Source organism: Pocillopora verrucosa, chromosome 6 (genome assembly GCF_036669915.1).
Source record: "Pocillopora verrucosa isolate sample1 chromosome 6, ASM3666991v2, whole genome shotgun sequence".
NCBI classification, from domain to species: Eukaryota; Metazoa; Cnidaria; class Anthozoa; order Scleractinia; family Pocilloporidae; genus Pocillopora; species Pocillopora verrucosa.
In genome coordinates, this window is record NC_089317.1 from 8727419 (window position 1) to 8745763 (window position 18345).

The following is an 18345-nucleotide window of genomic DNA, read 5'->3' on the forward strand; positions in this document are numbered from 1 at the left end:
AAAATTTTGCTACCAGAGTCGTATTAGGTTTTAGGAACTTTCACCATATCTCTCAGGAACTGAGAACTCTTAGATGGTTAGATGTTACGGAGAAGATTTTATCAAATGACTTTGTTTTAGCATTCAAATGTGTAAATAGTTAAACGTTCAGCACTTCACAACAAGAACACAATGTGATGTAACAATTTTGTGGTTCTCCAATGTAGATTGTCGAATGTAGAATGGGACAAAGACCATTTCACTTTCGGGGTCCAGGGGAATGGAATGGGCAAGCCGACAATATTAAGAACACAAAGAAAATGAATAGTTTTAAAACGGATGCTTTTTAATAATATGTTTCATACGAATTAATTTTGAATACTTTGAATGTATTTTGAATTTGATTAAATTGCTGCTAATAAATTTTCTTAATTACCAGTACTATGTAATTGGTAACATTTTGACCGATAAGCCCTGTTGGAAGGGAGTCTCAATAAAGTATATATGTATGTAGATATGAAAAGAATGGTGCATGAATAAGCCGGAGAAAGGGTTTGAACGTGCCTTACGAGGTAAAATAGTAATTAATCGTGAGTATTTAATATTTTCCCTCAAAACAAATTACATCTGGATCGCGTTCCTTTGTATACGACACTGTTGTCCAGGTTGCAGCCAACATTTTCGCAATAACACGTAATTAAATTTGTCACTCCAGCAGGGTCGAGCCGAGCAAAAAGAAAATGACAATTTTAGAAGCTTGGAGTAACATTTGACGGAGTAGTTCGATCGTCTACTTGAGAGCAGTCCATTGTAGTGCTGTTGACGGTAACAGTAATTGACGTCCCAACAGCCTTCGGTTTTTTATCGAAAGTCATCATGATGACTTGTGCTTTAGCTGTCAAAACGTCAGTCACTTTTAACTACAGCAGCCCTGCTCAGGACCACTCTCACTCGAAAAATCAATCAAAAGCTTACCAAGTGAAACATTATGCTCTATATTTTACGTTTTGAGATTTAGTTTGCTCGAACAATATTTCAACGCGTGGCACACGGTTCTCAAGTATCTTTAGCTGTTTTTTTTTTAATTTTTTAATTTTACGATGTTTAAATGGATTGAGCAGCCCCCCTCTCTGCTTAAATAACTATCAAGTGTTTCAAGCTTGAAGGACCGCAAGAAAGCAAAGGAAACATCAGAATAAAAGGTAAAATTGTGTAAATATACCCCACGTCGGTGTTGACTATTTTCCAGCCAAACCAAACCCCATTTGCATCGAGTTCTTTTGAAGGTAACGCCGTCGTCTTGGTTCTGATGATCATTAAAATAAAGACGTCTATCATCACGCACAGGCACACGTAACAAGGAAAATTAACATCACCATAACGTAATAAATTTCAGCTATGTACTCTTGGAACAGTGTCAAAATTACTCGCAAAATAATTTTTATCACTCGAACATTTTTCAGAAAAGGAGAGAAAAATCTTCAGGGCGCATGCTGCTTCACAGCATGACTCTTGCACCAACGTGCAAGAGTAAAACATAAACTTTAAAAAAAAGAAGAACTTTCTCCTTCCAAGCTTACCAAGTGCAGATGAAACATTACGATCTTATATTTTACATTTTGAGATTAAGGTTGCTCAAACAATATTTCAACGTGTGGCACAACGGTTCTCAACGGTATTTTGAGCCGTTTATTTTTTAATTTTTTAATTTGACGAACTTTAAATGGATTGAACAGCCCCCTTCTCTACTTGAATGACTCTAAAGTGTTTGTTTTCCCTCCAAGCTTGAAGGACCGTGAGAGAAAAAGGATATTTTATGTGTTAGGAAGGTAAGGAAGATGAAGGAAATGAAATAACAAAAAGAGGTAAAATTGTGTAAATATACCCCATGTTGGTGTTGACTATTTTCCACCCAAAACAACCCCACTTGCATCGAGTTCTTTTGAAGGTCACGCCGTTGTCTAGGTTGTGATGATTATTAAAGTAAGAAAATCTATCATCTATCTAGGGCCGGCCGTCTTCCTTTTTTTTCATTTTTTAATATTACGATGTTTAAGTGGATTGAGCAGCCCCCCTCTCTGCTTAAATGACTATACAGTGTTTGTTTTCCCTCAAAGCTTGAAGGGCCGTAAGAAAAAAAGGATATTTTATTTGTTAAGAAGGTAAGGAAAATGAAGCAAGTGAAACATCAAAATAAAAGGTAAAATTGTGTAATTATACCGCACGTTGGTGTTGACTATTTTCCACCCAAAACAACCCCCACTTGCATCGAGTTCTTTTGAAGGTAACGTTGTCGTCTAGGTTGTGATGATCATTAAAACAAAGACGTCTATCATCACATGTAGACACTTCAGTGTAATTGGCTACTTTAATTGTTCATGACCTGAACAGCTAACCATATATGTAGTCGAATTCGTTTGGGCACACAATCTTTCTTATCCTGTTGATAGACACTGTGTTCTTTACAACATCCCAGGTAAGTTCGCATCTCGAGTTTTTAGGCAACATGCTTCTTACAGTTTCCTTGACCTAAAAAATATACTGAAGAGTTCAATCTATGTGCGCTGAAAAAAGAAAAAGTTTTCAGATATCAGAAATGGTGCAGGTGGTCTACGGCGTCGCGTTATTTGGCGGCATATACTGCGGTTTTGGAATGATCATGACCGCAAATTCTGCTAGATTCTAACGATGCGCCGTTATGGCGGCAAATTATCAAAAACTGAAAATGTGCAAAATTGTCTACCGTGTCGAAATACTTGGTACTGGATGCGTAGTTCGCCCGAATCCAAATTGTACAACCAACACAAGCTCCACTTTTGACCCGAAAATTAATTTTCTCGTTTCTCACGTTCGTCACGATCTGCCTCCATTTTTGAAGAAATTCATAATCGGTTTCGTTCGTTTCTTTGTAATGAATTATAGTAATGAGTTGCGATCTAAAGAAAGCTCGAGGAAAAGTCATAAATTTGTGTTTACTTGGAGACGATCCTATATTGACTGGCAAGTTGCAGATTCACATTGTTTCCGCTGCTTCCGTAAGCATCGCTCCTTTACGTTGTTTATACTCTGTGAATTCATATTCGAGTTGTAATGAACAGTGCTCCTGAAGGAAAATTAAGCGAGCAAAAAATTAAATGATTTAGAGGTGGGAACCTTATCAATTCAGAACTTTGGTCGACGATGAGAGAACTTTTTTGGAGCAAATACCAAATGTGTCATTACGTACCCATAAATGTTTTCGTTGCTTTTTTTTTCTCTTTTTTTCCTCAACGAGAAAGGATGTGAAAGAAAATAAATCGGAAGAGAGGCTGACATGGGAATAAAAATGTTCCTGAGACTTATTGTATCTACTCCACAGATTAAAGTCCAGTCCAAAATGAGATCCACTTTTGTTGCCTCGCTGCTTGTGTTCATTTTAATACAAGGAAGCAAACCTGTCGTGGGTGGAGGAAAGAAACTGAAACAGCTGCAAGCCAGGGTGAAAGCATTGGAAGAGTGCCAACGTAACATTTAAAACTTGTAGAAAGTTGTGGAATGTTTATAATACTAACAAATCTTGATCTATCATATTCAATGTGATGGTGATGAAATATCTATCACAGAGTACTTTATCATGTAGATATTGATGAGATACAAAAATATCTCCTTTTTCCAAAAGATAACATCCGCCAACGTACTTTCAGTGAGCATACTTTTATGTATTCACGTCCATAGGTAAAGATAAAGATGTCGTCCTGCATGGAAACCTAGTATATCTAAATAACTGTCTTGTTTTCACAAAGGGTTTTTTTAAATTCACCAACAATGCCAGGGTTTAGTTCAACTTTTTCTACGAGAGGCAATATTCTTGGGATAAGAGCCTATAAACCTCATTTTTATGTCGGAGGTTGAAGTAGCTTCGTAACCGGTGTGGTTTACATGCATACATTATATGCGTTATTTGCTCTTAATATGTGCTTGAAATTTGTCTTTGATTTTAATGAAAATTATATTTTTATTATAAACAGAACAGTACATGTCTTCCTTTCAGATTCGAATCTATCTTTACGTGTCACCCGTGAGAGAAGCTCACTCGTGAAATATAGCATCAAAATTAGTAGATAAAAAATTGTATTCATGGGCGGCCATGTAATGTTCTCGTTGCACTTTTGAGCTGTTTGGGTAAAATTGAGGAAGAAAGTTTCGTATATTGACTCTTGAACGTTTTTTAAAGTTTTTCCCGTCCTTTGATAGCCTGCTCCGTGATTGAAGAGCTGTTGGTGAGAGTTGAAGCTTTGGAAAATAGGACTCCAGCTCCACCTCCCCCGACAAAAGCTCCAATGCCATCAGGTAAGACGAAAGCAGTCTGAATTTTATTTCCTTGAAGCTTTTTTTAACATTTTAATCTCAGGAAATTAGCATTCTGGACCGGGTTGGTCAAGGATGGGTTAAGATAACCCAGGGTTAGTATAAAATCATATTTAAGATCTGAAAGCTTTAAAAGAAAACTCAGCATTATTCTTTTTATCTACAATTGGTTGATTGGATGCTCCAAAAGAATAGAGTACGTTGTCTTTGAACAAAGCAATAAAGAAACTCGGATCAAAATTTACCCCTAGGTTAGTGCTAATCAGCCTTCGAACAACTGGGCGTATAAACAGCTGACATGATTTAGTCCCAATTTCTATGAGCTAACAACACAAAGAAGGAGATACAATTGATGAAAAGAGAAAAAGCTAGCTATTGTTTGTTACAGTTGGAAATGTATTCAGGACCTCAAATAAGAAACGATTATATTGTGCCGGCTTCCTTTCTTCTCTGTAAACTGTTTCGGTGAACGTTTTTCCTAGTGAAGCGTAAGAAAAGAAATGATAGGGTCGAGTCTCTTCTAAAAAATGGTCGCTTAACAACAACAATAGCATTTGTACATCGTTGATGCCCATTTAACAAACAGGACAAGTCTGAAATTGTTCATGAAATAATGCAGAGTACGTATAGCTTTGTTGAACTAATTGGAAGCTTGTTTCTGTCTCGTACTGTAGAATGTCAGAACTATCAAGTTCTGGCAGATGCAAGCAGGAATGTTAACCATGGCGCAAATCCACTCTTATGCGATAACCATCTCACGCCGAACTGGTATCGCTTCCAAGGAGCGGCCGGGGTTAAAATGCTTTCATCTTGCCCGCAAACATCCAGGTGCGGTACCCACGCTACTGGGTGGTTGAGCGGCGACCATCCTTCAGTGGAAGAGGGTAAAGTCACCAGGAAGGTCTGTTTCTCGTGGAGTAATTGCTGTACCTGGTCGATCGATATCCAAGTGATGAATTGTGGCGATTTCTACATTTACTACATCGATGGAACGCCCCGGGAGCACCAGTGCCATTTGCGCTACTGCGGTACCAACTAAGAAAGTAAGAGAGTTCCGTCGTGACACCAGAGTCTGTGGCTTCAAGCAAAAGGGAATAAAGGGGTGATCGGGAATCTATTAAACTGCTCATAACCAGCTTAAAAAGGAGAAACTTCGTGCTTGATACTAATTGTCATGGAAAGCCATTAGTTGAGGCCTAATAAATGTACTTCTAGAAACTATTGTCCGTTTCTTTCCATGGTTTAGACGGGATGAACTACACACTGTCTCATGAAGAATGCAACTAATCCAAATTTGAGAGAATTTTCCAAACATTAAGAACTGAATCAAAATAACCATGCACTGCTGAAGTCAGAAAATCAAATCAAGAAACAGTCCAGAGACTCTTTACAGAAGCCCTTCTTTTCAATATGGGTCACTAAGCCAACTCTCTTAATGGAAAATGAATAAAATTGGCTGTAAATATATGAAAACCATACATGTGAACTGCGGCTTAAGAAATTAGTTTGAAAGCGTACGGGTTTTGAACCCGTGACGTCTGCAATACCGGTGCAGTGCTCTGCCAACTGAGCTAACAAGCCAACCCTGGGAGCTGGTCATTATGTTGCCTCGTAACACACCAGTAAAGTAATGAATCAATGACTGTAAATATACGAAAATCATATATGTAAACTGCGCTTCAAGAAATGAATTTGATAACACCATAATTTTCCGCCTCACTACAATTTTGAAAATGTTAAATTAATTTTTCCGTGTCTTTCTTTGATGAACGTGAATACTAAACAATAACAACAAAGGCAAATGATAACAATAAATTATGAATAGCATGATTAAATTCTTCAAACAAGTACTTTTGAAACAAGTGAGAACTTTACACTGAGCGGTAAATGAAGTGTGGTAATTTGCCACTACTTGCACTTCAGAGTTCTACACCGGCGATGTAAATACATAAAAATAACTTCAAACATTTTTTTCCTCTCTTCAATAAACCTGTGCGTCATCTGCTTACCGAAAAACCACCTCCTCGGGTCATGTTTTGCAAATTCTATGGAACTGTGATGGAACAATCCAGGTCTAATATGAACTTGCTGCCGATAATGGTTAATCAATCTAATTTCACCGTATTTGTCCCTCCACATCCTCAGACCAGCTCATGAAACTTCCTCGGTTCGCTTATTCATCTGTATTTTTCATTGCAAATTTTTATATTTGCCTTTCGCGTTCGGGATGACCATGAGCGTATCTTTGAACGACGTAAATATCACTTGTTAAACTCAATTTGAATATTCATATCCGCTCTCCGGCCAGCCGTGACGAGTTTCACTTTGTGACTCACGTCATAAACAAAACAAAATACTTGGCCTCGTTATTCAGTCGATTACTGTTTTCTATCTCATCGGCGTTTACTGGATATGTTGGTCAATATATAACTTGTAACGAAAGGGTTTCGTTTTTGTCACCGGATGTGAGCTCACGTTCAACAAAAACATCACTTGAGAACATACAAGTTACAATCGGCACGTCCGCATTAATTTTCAAGCTGCGGATGGAGTGCGGAACTTAGATATTTACTGCTGCAGTGTCAGAACTTTGTCTTACGAATGGAGTTCTCCATGCTGTTTATTGCAAGCGTATTTCTCATTATGATCTCAGGTAAGAATTTCTGGTTTGAACCGTTAGGTTACGAAACCTGGTGATAAACTGCTATTGAACAGTTTCGAAAGTTCTAGTGCAGCGTTCTCAACTCAATAGAATACCGCAATTTTCGTAAGGTAAAAAATGTATTTATTCTGTGTCTGCGTGCCATAAAGGCTTAATCATAGTTTTGGTTGGCGTCGGTTAGCTGAATCTTATCGAAGCGCTTGATCTGTTCATCAATTTCAAAAGTCATTATAAGAAGCTTGGCGCGACTTAACAAATTAGAATCCTACGGTGCACTGACAAAATATATGAACTGCATTCACGGCACTCAGTGAGGCGAGTCATATTTGTTTGTCCTTTATGGTCGTTGATGTACATTAAAATAGAACTTCAACAACGAAATAACACCACTGGACGCCATAATATAAAAATATCTTTCCGCGGTGCGAACGTATCGAGTTTTATTTATACAGCAATCGTCGTGTTTATCCAACCCTTTAGGATTTTACACCTTGATGCATAAGAAAAATTCATAACGATTAGAATTCCCGCATAAGAAGCCTCGCTCATCTTTTAATAATATAAATAGAAATAATACTTCATACAGTTATTCTTCTGCTATCATCGACTCTTGCGAAATACAAAACTCTGGTGTCTGTACAAAAAAAAAGAAAAAGAAAAACTACAGCTTGAACAATGCTTCCCTTCTAAAGTTTTTCTTGGCCATATGTTTAGTCGAGGTGAACGTATCTTTGCGATGTACGTGGCAAATTTTATGGAGCAATTTGTAATATGTTATCATCGGCTCTGAATTAAAAAAAGGTGTATGAACGCTGCACGGTGGCCAACATGTTGAAATTAGTGTGTCACGCAACGATTTAGAATTGCCTGGGGATATTGATCATGACAATAATTACGCTGAACTAAGTCCGAAGAGCCCGGTAGGGCCGATATCATTATCAAGCATTATTTTCCATACTTTTGCTTGTAGTTTAGCCATAGGTAATATTTCGTTTTGCTTCTCAGACCCTTCTGACCAATTCCTCTGGGGGAGGAACAATTGCTAAGAATGTGACATGAACAATCTATCAAGAGTGTTAAGGAAAGAGTAAACGATGGTTTCTCTAGAGAGAAAAACAAAATATGGAGCAGTAGTTGTTCAATGAAAGACACATTCCTTTTTCTTCCTCCCGTCTGTGTGGGTTCATTTTTACGAAATTGGAAAAGAGTCTACTGGGAAAGTTATAAAGGCATAAAAACCGAATAAACTGACCGACATTAGAAACCAAGAAAGGTTTTATTGTCGATAAATCGGATTAGCTGCATATGCCGTGCGATATGCTTCTTAGAAAACTTGGATAAATAAAATTAATTCGATAAAAACTCATGCAATATCACCAGTTAGCACCAAACAGTCGCTGAGTGCATTCCTACCCCTCTCTCTGACCAAAATAGATCATTCAATTTCCAGTTATAACGTATACTGAATAAATACTTTAAAAGTGGAATGTCTCATGAATTGATTCTTTTTTTTTAGATGCGCAAGTTTTTGTACTGACCCCAGTCAGTCCAATTCAAGCTCAAGATGGCGATAACATCACACTACATTGGGAATATCATTCTGGCTTTCACACACTGAGTCTTGCTCAGTGGGGGACTATAACCTCGGAAGGAACCTTGGAAACCATCATAGCTCAACAGCATGGGAATAAGCCAGTGGAGTATTTATCATCGTATTACAAAGGCCGTGTGTATGTGACGAGCAAAGCCTCCCTTACTTTCATTGACGTTAAAGTGGATGACACCGGGCGATATGGTTGTAAGTTGACGTTTGGAGACGCGACAATTTCAAATTCCACAATACTGGAAGTATCAGGTAGACGACTGTTTTTCTCATTAAGCTAAGTCTGTAGTCTGAGCACTCCGTAGTCCTTTTGATGCAGAGCCAGAGTTCTGATCGGAAGAGTTCATGCCGATGAGACATCGGGCTGAAGGAGGCAGACTAATTACTCAGGGTGTTGCATCATCCCCGTCCTCGCTTTCCCTCGTGGCACTGTTACAAAATACTTCAAGTAGTCTACATATACAACTGTTGAGCCTAATAAGTGTTATTGGTATTGTATTGTCGTCTATACTCATATGCATGGTATCCACATGACACGCTAATTTAGCGTGCAGTTACAGATTTTGGTGCACTGAGTAATTTCGCTCGTTTATAAATCACAGGATGAAATGACTAAATTAAGTTTCCTTAAAGGTAACTTAAAGGTTAACATTAGAAGTATTTAAGACATCTTTAGGTGACATACGAAAGTTCTGAAATGAATCTTTAATTGAACTTTCAGAAGTCAATTAAAGTCTCCTCATGAACCATTTCATGAACACTTTAGGATCACATGAAAGTAAACCTAAATAATCATTTAATTGACTTTAAGAATCCTCCTAATTCTCGTAAACTCGTCTTTAATTGCCAAAACTTCTACTTGTAAAGGCAACTTAAAGGTTTCTTTAATCTTTTGTTTCCCTTTAAGTACTACTTAAAGTTGCAGGTTTTGTTGTAATTCATCTTTAGTTGTACTTTCAGGTCCTCTTAAATTTCAAGTTTTGTAAAAATTCATCATTTAGTGACCTTTAAGTGCCTCTAAAAGCTGTAGGTTTCACCTTAAATTGACTTTTGATTTGCTTAATCACACCCACATTTATATTATGATATCATGATATGTTATATCAGTCAAAAATCAGTTATCTCTCATACATACTGGTTGTAAGGTTTTAAAAATGTCAAGTTTTTCAGTACGTGGAATCTCAATGCCTAGCACAAGCTGCAAATGTCAAAATCCATATATTGCCAGGCTCCAGGAAGATGTAAGTGGGTATAGACATTCAACTCTTTCAAGAACAAACTCTCTCTCTCTTTATTGTCATTTTTTGTTTGAGACTCTCTCTACATACATACTTGTTGTAAGGTTTTAAGAATGTCAGGGTTTCAGTTAGTGGAATCTCAATACCTAGCATAGGCTGCAAAGGTCAAAGTTCATATATTGCCAGGCCTCAGGAAGATGTGGATAGGTTATGACCACATTCATTTCTCTAAATCTAGATATTTTGTTCCATTTTATTTTATTTAGTATTGTTTTTGGAGTTCGGTACAGACTGCAATTGACAACTTTCTGAGTAATTTTTTTGAGACAGTCTTAATCTCTGGTCAATTTAGGTTCTTTCCTATAATTGTTCTTTTAATACACTGTATGTATGAAGTCTTTTGTTTTAACAAAAGACTTTAAAAAGGCTCCTTGTCGCAATGCTCATTCATTTTATTTTTCAAGGCTTTGAAGTACATTTAACAGAATCTGAAATTTGGAATGTTGAATGATGCTGTGTAATATTTAGGTTAATGCATGCATACACAGACTCTCTGGAGTCGCAGTCTTTTAATCTGAAGAATATTTCATTTGTTATTATGAATCTACCTGTTCACAGATGAATTTCAGAAAACAATATTTTAACTTGTATACTATGTGCCCCTATCTACCCATGTCACCCCCTAAGATCTCAATATTATTTTTCTAAATGCCTTCCATACAGTTTTTTTGATATATTTGTGAGAATATTGATGTATTGCTAGTGTGTTAGGGAGAGTTGCTTATTGACCAGTCCATGAAGTAAAAGGGTTGGGAACTCCACGTGTTGGGCTTCCAACTGAAACAAAGGCCTCATTTCACTTTATTGTAATAGAATGTAATTATAAACTGACTATACCTTGCCAAGGTCACAGTTTGTTCCCTTTTGTACTGGAAAGCATACTACTTACTTACTACTTACTTGTACTGGAAAGCATACTACAGAATCTACTTGTTCATAAAAGATGGAAGCTGGAACCTTAAGTGGAGTCTTTTGAGGGAGATCACAGTTAATCTAAAAGTAATCTTAACTGTATGAAATTATTGGATATTTACTTAGTAACCAGCTGAAGTTTAGAAATACAGTCGAACATTCTTATTACCACATATGAGCAATTAGGACTTTCCTCTGTGTAAAGATACTTACTATTTCTAATACGATGCTCCCTTTACTTGAAATTTCTTGAAACAAATCACGGGAATTTGAAGTCGACCCAAAAGTATCTGTCAAGTTCGACTTGTTACGTTTTCGCTCATGCCTTTCGAAAGTTGAACGTGACACGAAGTCATTACAATGAGCGCAATAAATATATCCTTTCTTGTCATCGCACTCCATGCGTTCTATAAAGGAGATGCGAAAATGAAAACCCGTTGCTTTCAATTCAGATATTTTGACAAAATTTGCTGCTGCACATGGAACAAAATTTGCTATTCCTGTCCGACGCAAGTGCTGGCTAATTTGTGATGCATTTCCTATTGACAGTTCAGATTACAATTAGACTATCTTTAGTGCGTCAATTAAAGATGTCAAAACAGCGAGACTCGTTTAATTCTCACCTCAAAGGTTAATTAAATGTATATTAATTAAAAACCTTCTTTTGTGCCAAAAAAGAGACCACTTAAAGGATGCTAAAAGATTTACGTTATTAAAGTTCACCTTATGTTCAATTAAAGATTCATGAAAGATAACTGTTAGCTTTTGAATATTTCGGTTTACAATTAAAGACGCCTAAAGCTTAAGTCAACCTTTAGGGATGCTTTCCGTTTTGCCTAAAGGCACTGAAATAAGAGCATTCGTCCTGTGAAATGACGTGGTTTTTTCCCTCAATTCATCTCCCTCTATGGAAAATAGCACTTTGCTCAAACTTGATTTATCATTCAGAACAAAGTTCTTCATTGAAGTTTTCTTACTTCCAACTTTGCCAATTGTAGCTTATGCATGATTAACTGAAGGCTAAGAAACATATAAAAGAAGGAAAAACTCACATATTTATATTATGCTTTTTTTTTCCTTTAACAGTGTTGTTCTCCTCATAGGTGCCACTGAGAGAAATTGTAACATGCATGTGTTCTTTCAACATCAACGTCATCTCATAGATATATCGATCACAACTAATCCATGCTATTTCGGTCTATTCATCTCTTAAGCGAGACCCATTACAGACGTATCCCCCACAGCTGACGGTACTGCTGATGACGACACGATTAATACGCATCCAGTATATCTGGCCTTTGTTGCCGTGGTCCTGATCCTAATTATACTAGTTGTTGTCTACTTTTTCCTGACGCGTAGAAAAAGAGGTGAGCTCGTACACCTTCCCTCGTAAAAACCATTAAAACCGTTTGGCTAAAGTAGGTCAGTGGCTTGGATTTTGGATTTGGAGGAACAGGGTGTTGGAAAGGGACAAAGGGGGGGGGGGGTGGGTTGGGGGTTAAGACTGTTGATAAAACTGTTTCCCATTTCTTTCATGGGAGTTTGATTCCGTCCCCACCCTATGCGATATATATGTGATGCAACATATATCTTAAGACTGACAAATGATGACTTACAAGGAAAAGATTAATGATTTAAATGAACTGACAATCTCTATCTTATTTTTTTTCTCAACAGTGGCTCGTACCAATAGGAAGTAAGTATTACGCCTGTGTCGGTTTTCTCACCGTGGTGTCCCATCTTCCATTGGCAAGTTTGCCGGCGATTTTAATTTGGTGACTTCTGTCTTAAACTGTCATTCATAACGTTACCAAGGTTTTACATGAATGGCTTGGTTACTTCTCCTGATATTCAGCACGCTTCTAGTCACTCTAATTCAGTATTTACAATCCTATTTTAGTCACATTTCTGTTCCGTTTCAACCACTCTGATTGACCTGATAGACTATGTTGTTAGCAGGAATACGATGTCAAGTATGTTATTATCTCTTCTCTTCTCTTCTAGCAAAAATGAAGGAGCTAGACTGGATACGAATATGGTTGAAATGGTAAGAATAGGATAAGATCTTTTTTTTCGGGAGGATGTCCCCTAAGAAAGTTCACAGGATGATATCAAGCACGTTCCTCTGAACAATTTACATTGCAAATTATACTTGTATATGAATTAATGGCAAGACTTTCGTTTTTCTCGCCACGAAAATAGATGGTGTCGAAGGGCCTTGGTTTTCAAGGGGAACGGGGAGGGAGGACAGTTATCTCTTATAGACTTTTTTACCGGTAGTAGGACTATGTTTTATTGACTGCCAATCAGGGGGAAGGAGCCTTGTTGAGGCATCGGGTAAGTTTTATTACGACGAACCAAAATCCTCCGTCCTCACCCCCCCCCCTCCCCCCCCACACCTCCTCTCAAGCTATGATCGATGACCAGACTAAGTCGTGGTGTGTTGTACTTTCTCTGTACAGAACCCACTGTCTCAAAATTACATGTACGCAGACGTAGACGCAGATGTAGACGCAGACGTAGACGCAGACGTAGACGCAGACGTAGACGCAGACGCAGGAAGAACTCCTGATCCAATTAGTTCTTCTGACGGAGTGATCCGTCAAGAATACTCAGTGATTCCTCCTATACTTCCCAACCCGACCGAAAAAGACTGGGAATTACCCAGAGAGAATCTCGTGTTTGTGAAGGTGATTGGCAGGGGAGCTTTTGGTAAAGTGGCTCGAGGAATGGCTAAGGGAATAAATGACAACAAGGAAGACGTGGTTGTGGCTATCAAAATGTTAAAAGGTTTGTTTAATTAACTGATACCTCTAAAAAGAGTGGTTCTACAACCACCTTCACGACATTGATGGATGTATGGGTGATGATAACTTACCTTATCTTCATGCAAGTTTTTTTCGGTCTAACAAACTCAAGTGAGGGAAGACGTCAGATGGCATGAGTGTGTAGACTTAGAAATTCTTCCCTCGAGCTAATTCACGGTAAATTCGATTAAGAATGGAGGAAGAAATTTGGCATTTTTTTTTCTTGCTCGTTTGATTTTACAATTTCGACGATAACGTTTTCAGAACATTAGAGTTTTTTTCTAGTACCCGAACCATTTTTAAAAACCCGTTGTTTATGTTGATCTATGGTAGAAAATGCCACCGACGAAAACAGACAGGATCTCCTCGCTGAACTAAACATGATGAAGAAGCTTGAACCGCATCAAAATGTTATCCAGTTGCTGGGCTGTGTCACCAAATCAGGTTTGCCAGTGAACTTAATCTCTATGGATCAGATGCACAAGGCCCCTCAGAAATATCGTTGTATCTTGCAAATATTGTAATTTGTCGAAAACGCACTAACTCACGTTCATTAGTAAACCACCTTTATAATATTCTAGAGAAACAAACCTCATCAATCACATCTGCAGGTCAACTAACGAGCTTAACATAAACAGTCTCTTAGTGCAGGGCAACAACAGCGAAATGATTGTCTACACAATTGAAGATACATTTCTACGGCCTCATTCCCTGAGTGGCTGTTATAAAAATTAGCATCATTGTGAACTGTTGAGAACTGAAGTAGACCAGAAACAAAAGTGCATGTTTATGGCTCAGAAGAAAGATTCGCGATCATGCGTCCTATTGAAGTTGTGTCGATGGTTACTCTAAGGATATTTCATAACTAGCAAGAAAAAAAAATTAAGCTCCGTGTAAGGGATAGTAAAAATGTCGACCATTCATATCGAAACCACGAAGTTCTAAATTATTCCCGCAAATTGACCATACGTGCGAGTTTCCAATCGACCAAGTTTCACCGACAAGCGTTGACAGTTACCACGGTTATCTCTTTTGTTTAGCTTTATTTTTCCAGAGTCTACCCGCCCAACCCAAGTACCAAGGTACCTTTGTTTGTTTTTTTTTTTTTGCGATTGGAATAAAATTTTCTAGCACTGGAAAAACCACATTCGCTTTTGAGAATGTCTTTCGACGACAGATTTTAACCGCAAAGTAAACACATTTTGAAAAAGTGCGACCCATGCCTATTTGACTAAGTATGCGATAAGCATTTTGGCTACTGTATCTAGGCAACCTCGTTTTCAGAGGTCATGTTCCCTGATCTGTTGCGGGCGGAAACCACCTCCGGAGGAAGAGTTACATGTAGAAAAGAAGAGGGAATAACAAAAAAGATACATATCAAAAGGCGCGCAAAAGTAGTGCTAGTGAGGAAAATGAAGAGAAAATAACCCTTCAACTCCCAGAAGAAATTAACATGAAACTTCTCCCTATAATATCCCTACATTATCCCCCAAACTGGTGATGGGAATACTCGAACTTATCAAGTTTTTTTTTTTTTTATCCTCATCTAATATCAATTTCTCACTACTAATGTGCAAGGGAAAAAAAATGTTAGAGGGGAGAGTTGACCATAAGATCGTGGGAGTTAAAAGGTTAATCGAAAAGAGAAGAAAAGAGAGGAATTTGAAACAGAAGAGAAAGCTATCAAAGCGGAATTCTTTGATATAATCGGCTGGCCGTAATCCTTTGCCGGCCACATTAGTTCCGCCGAGATGACTGCGCTTAGAGGGAACTTTAATAATTTGCAGCCGTCTTGTCGTAACAGTCCTGTTCAAAAACATATTTTTATCGGGGTGTTTGAACTAACTTTATTTTTTTAAACGTTGTTTTTTATTTAAGATCCCGTCATGGTTGTAACGGAGTATGTGCCACATGGAGATCTCTTAGGTTTTCTGAGGAAGAGCCGTGGACTCCGCGACACATATTACAACGACACTGAAATAAAACCCCAAAGCTCTCTTAGTTCTAACCAATTATTCAGCTTTGCTTGGGACATTGCGAATGGCATGGATTACTTGGCTTCGATGAAGGTACTGTAATGTGCCCGTTTACAAAGGTTGTTCTTACCACACGATTATGGCAAAAGTGAGAGCGAATTGATCAGGCAGATCAGATTAACTATTTCATGTACGATATGAAACAAGACAAATGGAAATTTAAACGCCTTAGAATGATCGCACTCTATCAGATTAACACGAAAGAAGGGAATGAATTTCCAGACAGCTTTCCTGTTTGCTACAGGAACAAACCAAAGAGAGAGTAAATAACAGGGTACCTCAGGCCATTTCCCTCACGAAATTAAATATTTTGAGCTGTAATTTTCCCACATTTGTTAAGTCATGATGCCTAGCGTAAGTACCAAGTGTATATCGGTGTCGTAAGAATTATCATCCCTGCCTGGTTTTCCCAAAAATTACTAGATCGCCTAAGGTTGAAATATTGGAGACACCTGATATTTGCAAGATTAACTGGATTGATCTATGACAGGTTTTAAACATTCTTGCAGATAGTTCATCGCGATCTTGCAGCACGTAATGTACTAGTTGGTGATAGAGAGACCTGCAAAATAACGGATTTTGGTTTGGCAAGGGATGTTTTTAAAGAAGATCTCTACAGAAGAACAGCCACGGTAAACTACAAGGGATAATGATTAGTCTAATTTCCTCGTTAATAACGTTTCTTTTAGCTTTGATTTCCTCTTTATTTTAGTTTTTGATCAGCACCATTTGGTAAAAACTATTTTGATCAGCGAGATTACTTTGCGCATGGTTTTAACAACCTCTTGGTTGTGCAAGTGATGCATAAAGTTGCCTTTCAAGGTACTGATGCTCTCTCATGAAAATATTTATTCCATGTTATTGAGTGGTAAAATTCTACCAGTTATCAAGTTACGTTTTGCCATTTGTCTCTTGATTGGTAGGGTCGTCTCCCTGTAAAATGGACTGCATTTGAATCGTTGTTGTATGGAAAGTGTACAACGATGAGCGACATGTAAGTTACCTACAATTGTTTGCTTAGTTTTGGATTTGTTACCGCTGTTCTGGATGCCACTGCTTTTCCTAAGTTTTTTCTCTTTAAAAAACGGACTTCTTTGACGTATTTTATTTAATAATTTCAGATGGAGCTATGGAATCGTGATGTACGAAATCTTTACCATAGGTGAGAATCAACTCTTCCGTGAGACGTGTTTTCAGTTTAATCGGCGAGCATCTTCTTGATTCTGCCGAACCGTTTGTTCATCTTTTTTTACTGCTATTTCAGTGTACTTTGATGTAGTGTAAACCTTCGTTAAAAAAGCCGAGAATGAAATGAGCAATATGGATAAAATATAAAACGGGCTTGCGAGCGGATGCCCATTCCCAGACCTTCAGCACGGGCGTTTGATAGTGACCAGACCCCCAGCAAAACTCTCCTGACTTCCGAAAAACTTTTAAAACTCATACAATCTCGACTCTGCGAACTTATACTCTGGCTACTGAGAAATCTGTCTTAATTTCCTAACTCCAATCATATGTAAGAAACATCACAATGCTTACCGTGGTTTTGGCTTTTAATATCGTTGTGAGATAATGCTGACGATTACTGAATAACAAGCTTTGATTCAAAGGAGGTTCACCATATCCGAAAATCGACGGAAAATCTTTAGCCTCTTTACTTCAAGAAGGTTACAGAATGCCCAAGCCTCCACATTTGGATGAACAATTGTAAGTGAATCACATAAACATAAATCAGTGTCACATCTAATGAAGTTACCTTGTTCATATCTTCTGTCGGTATATACCATATAAATGAATAGTGCTTTTAGCGCGCACTGATTGGCTAATTCGGAAGTAAAAAACAATTACTATTCACCTCTGAGGAGCCGATGAAACAACATCGCGCGTCTAGAGTATAATTTCAAACCCTAGTTAGGTATATTGAAAGAAATAAACTTATTTTTCGGTATCCATGAAGTACGTTATTCACCTCTGTCAGAGTCAATCAATATTAATTAAATCTTGTTTTCTCTTTTTTTAGGTATAAAATTATGAAAGCCTGTTGGAATAAAAAACCCGAGGAGCGACCATCATTTGCAGAGCTGCGCAGGATCATGGAAGACATGGGCAAAGAGAAAGAGGTATCTAAAACTTCCTTTTTGTAATAGCGTTATCGCATTTTGATTGTTTTCAACGTAGAAGTAAATAATTTGTTATCGCAAGCGAGCTCCAGATAAAGAAATTGACGAAAACGGGCTTGACCCTGTGTCTTCCTAACCCCTCTTCGAGAGAGGCCCAAAACCCCCATCTCTCTAGGTATTTCTGTTTATGCAAAGCTTTTGCGGTGGAACGTTCGAACTGAGATTGAAGAGTTCGTCATGAACATGCCTTAGGATCAGAGTCAGTTGCACATTTGCTTTTTGTTCTTGTTTTGTTTTGGTCTTTATGAAAGAAAGGTAGTGTTTACCGCTTTGTGAACCTCAGTGGTCAATCATTTTTCATTTTGCTATATCAAGAACCCAAACTGTTGCATTCATTTTTCAGACCTACATCAACCTTAAGGACTACGATAGCAAACTTTACCAGAACGTTGACGATATGGAAGCTTAGGCTTTGGTGCTTTTTAAAATTGCATACACTGTATAAAAATAGGGCTCTTTGCTAAGTCAGTGAACACCTGATAATGTAGCCATATGATGTGAAATGAGATTCTTTTAATTAA

The 18345-nt window shown here is 37.9% G+C and overlaps 2 protein-coding genes across 3 annotated transcripts; both read left to right on the plus strand.

The window, feature by feature from the left end:
• The first annotated feature begins 2315 nt into the window (after positions 1–2315).
• On the plus strand, positions 2316–5547 carry LOC131774922 (pancreatic secretory granule membrane major glycoprotein GP2-like). The gene is made up of 4 exons (XM_066169185.1): positions 2316–2455; positions 3338–3482; positions 4213–4308; positions 5001–5547. Exons 2-4 carry the CDS (start codon positions 3356–3358, stop codon positions 5363–5365), a joined length of 588 nt encoding a protein of 195 aa, XP_066025282.1. The 5' UTR covers positions 2316–2455; positions 3338–3355; the 3' UTR covers positions 5366–5547.
• Positions 5548–6665: 1118 nt separating this feature from the next.
• Positions 6666–18305, plus strand: LOC131774917 (tyrosine kinase receptor Cad96Ca). 2 transcript variants are annotated; one of them, XM_066169168.1, is made up of 15 exons: positions 6666–6979; positions 8505–8843; positions 12016–12168; positions 12479–12497; positions 12806–12848; positions 13264–13288; positions 13325–13591; positions 13942–14052; positions 15487–15677; positions 16154–16276; positions 16568–16638; positions 16766–16806; positions 17255–17351; positions 17665–17764; positions 18168–18305. In XM_066169168.1, the coding sequence occupies exons 1-15, from the start codon at positions 6928–6930 to the stop codon at positions 18231–18233; spliced, it is 1698 nt and encodes a 565-aa protein (XP_066025265.1). In that variant the 5' UTR covers positions 6666–6927; the 3' UTR covers positions 18234–18305. The 2 variants fall into 2 exon arrangements, with proteins under 2 accessions (XP_066025265.1, XP_058946994.2); XM_059091011.2 differs by having other exon boundaries at positions 13264–13591.
• Positions 18306–18345: the final 40 nt, after the last annotated feature.

Excerpts from the sequence above, each read along its gene's own strand:
- LOC131774917 (XM_059091011.2), top strand. The coding sequence starts at position 6,928 with ATGGAGTTCTCCATGCTGTTTATTGCAAGCGTATTTCTCATTATGATC. Across the intron at positions 16,277-16,567 it reads TCTACAGAAGAACAGCCACG|GGTCGTCTCCCTGTAAAATG; the intron begins GTAAACTACAAG and ends CTTGATTGGTAG. Across the intron at positions 16,639-16,765 it reads TGTACAACGATGAGCGACAT|ATGGAGCTATGGAATCGTGA; the intron begins GTAAGTTACCTA and ends TAATAATTTCAG.
- LOC131774922 (XM_066169185.1), top strand. The coding sequence starts at position 3,356 with ATGAGATCCACTTTTGTTGCCTCGCTGCTTGTGTTCATTTTAATACAA. Across the intron at positions 3,483-4,212 it reads AGCATTGGAAGAGTGCCAAC|CCTGCTCCGTGATTGAAGAG; the intron begins GTAACATTTAAA and ends GTCCTTTGATAG. Across the intron at positions 4,309-5,000 it reads AAAAGCTCCAATGCCATCAG|AATGTCAGAACTATCAAGTT; the intron begins GTAAGACGAAAG and ends CTCGTACTGTAG.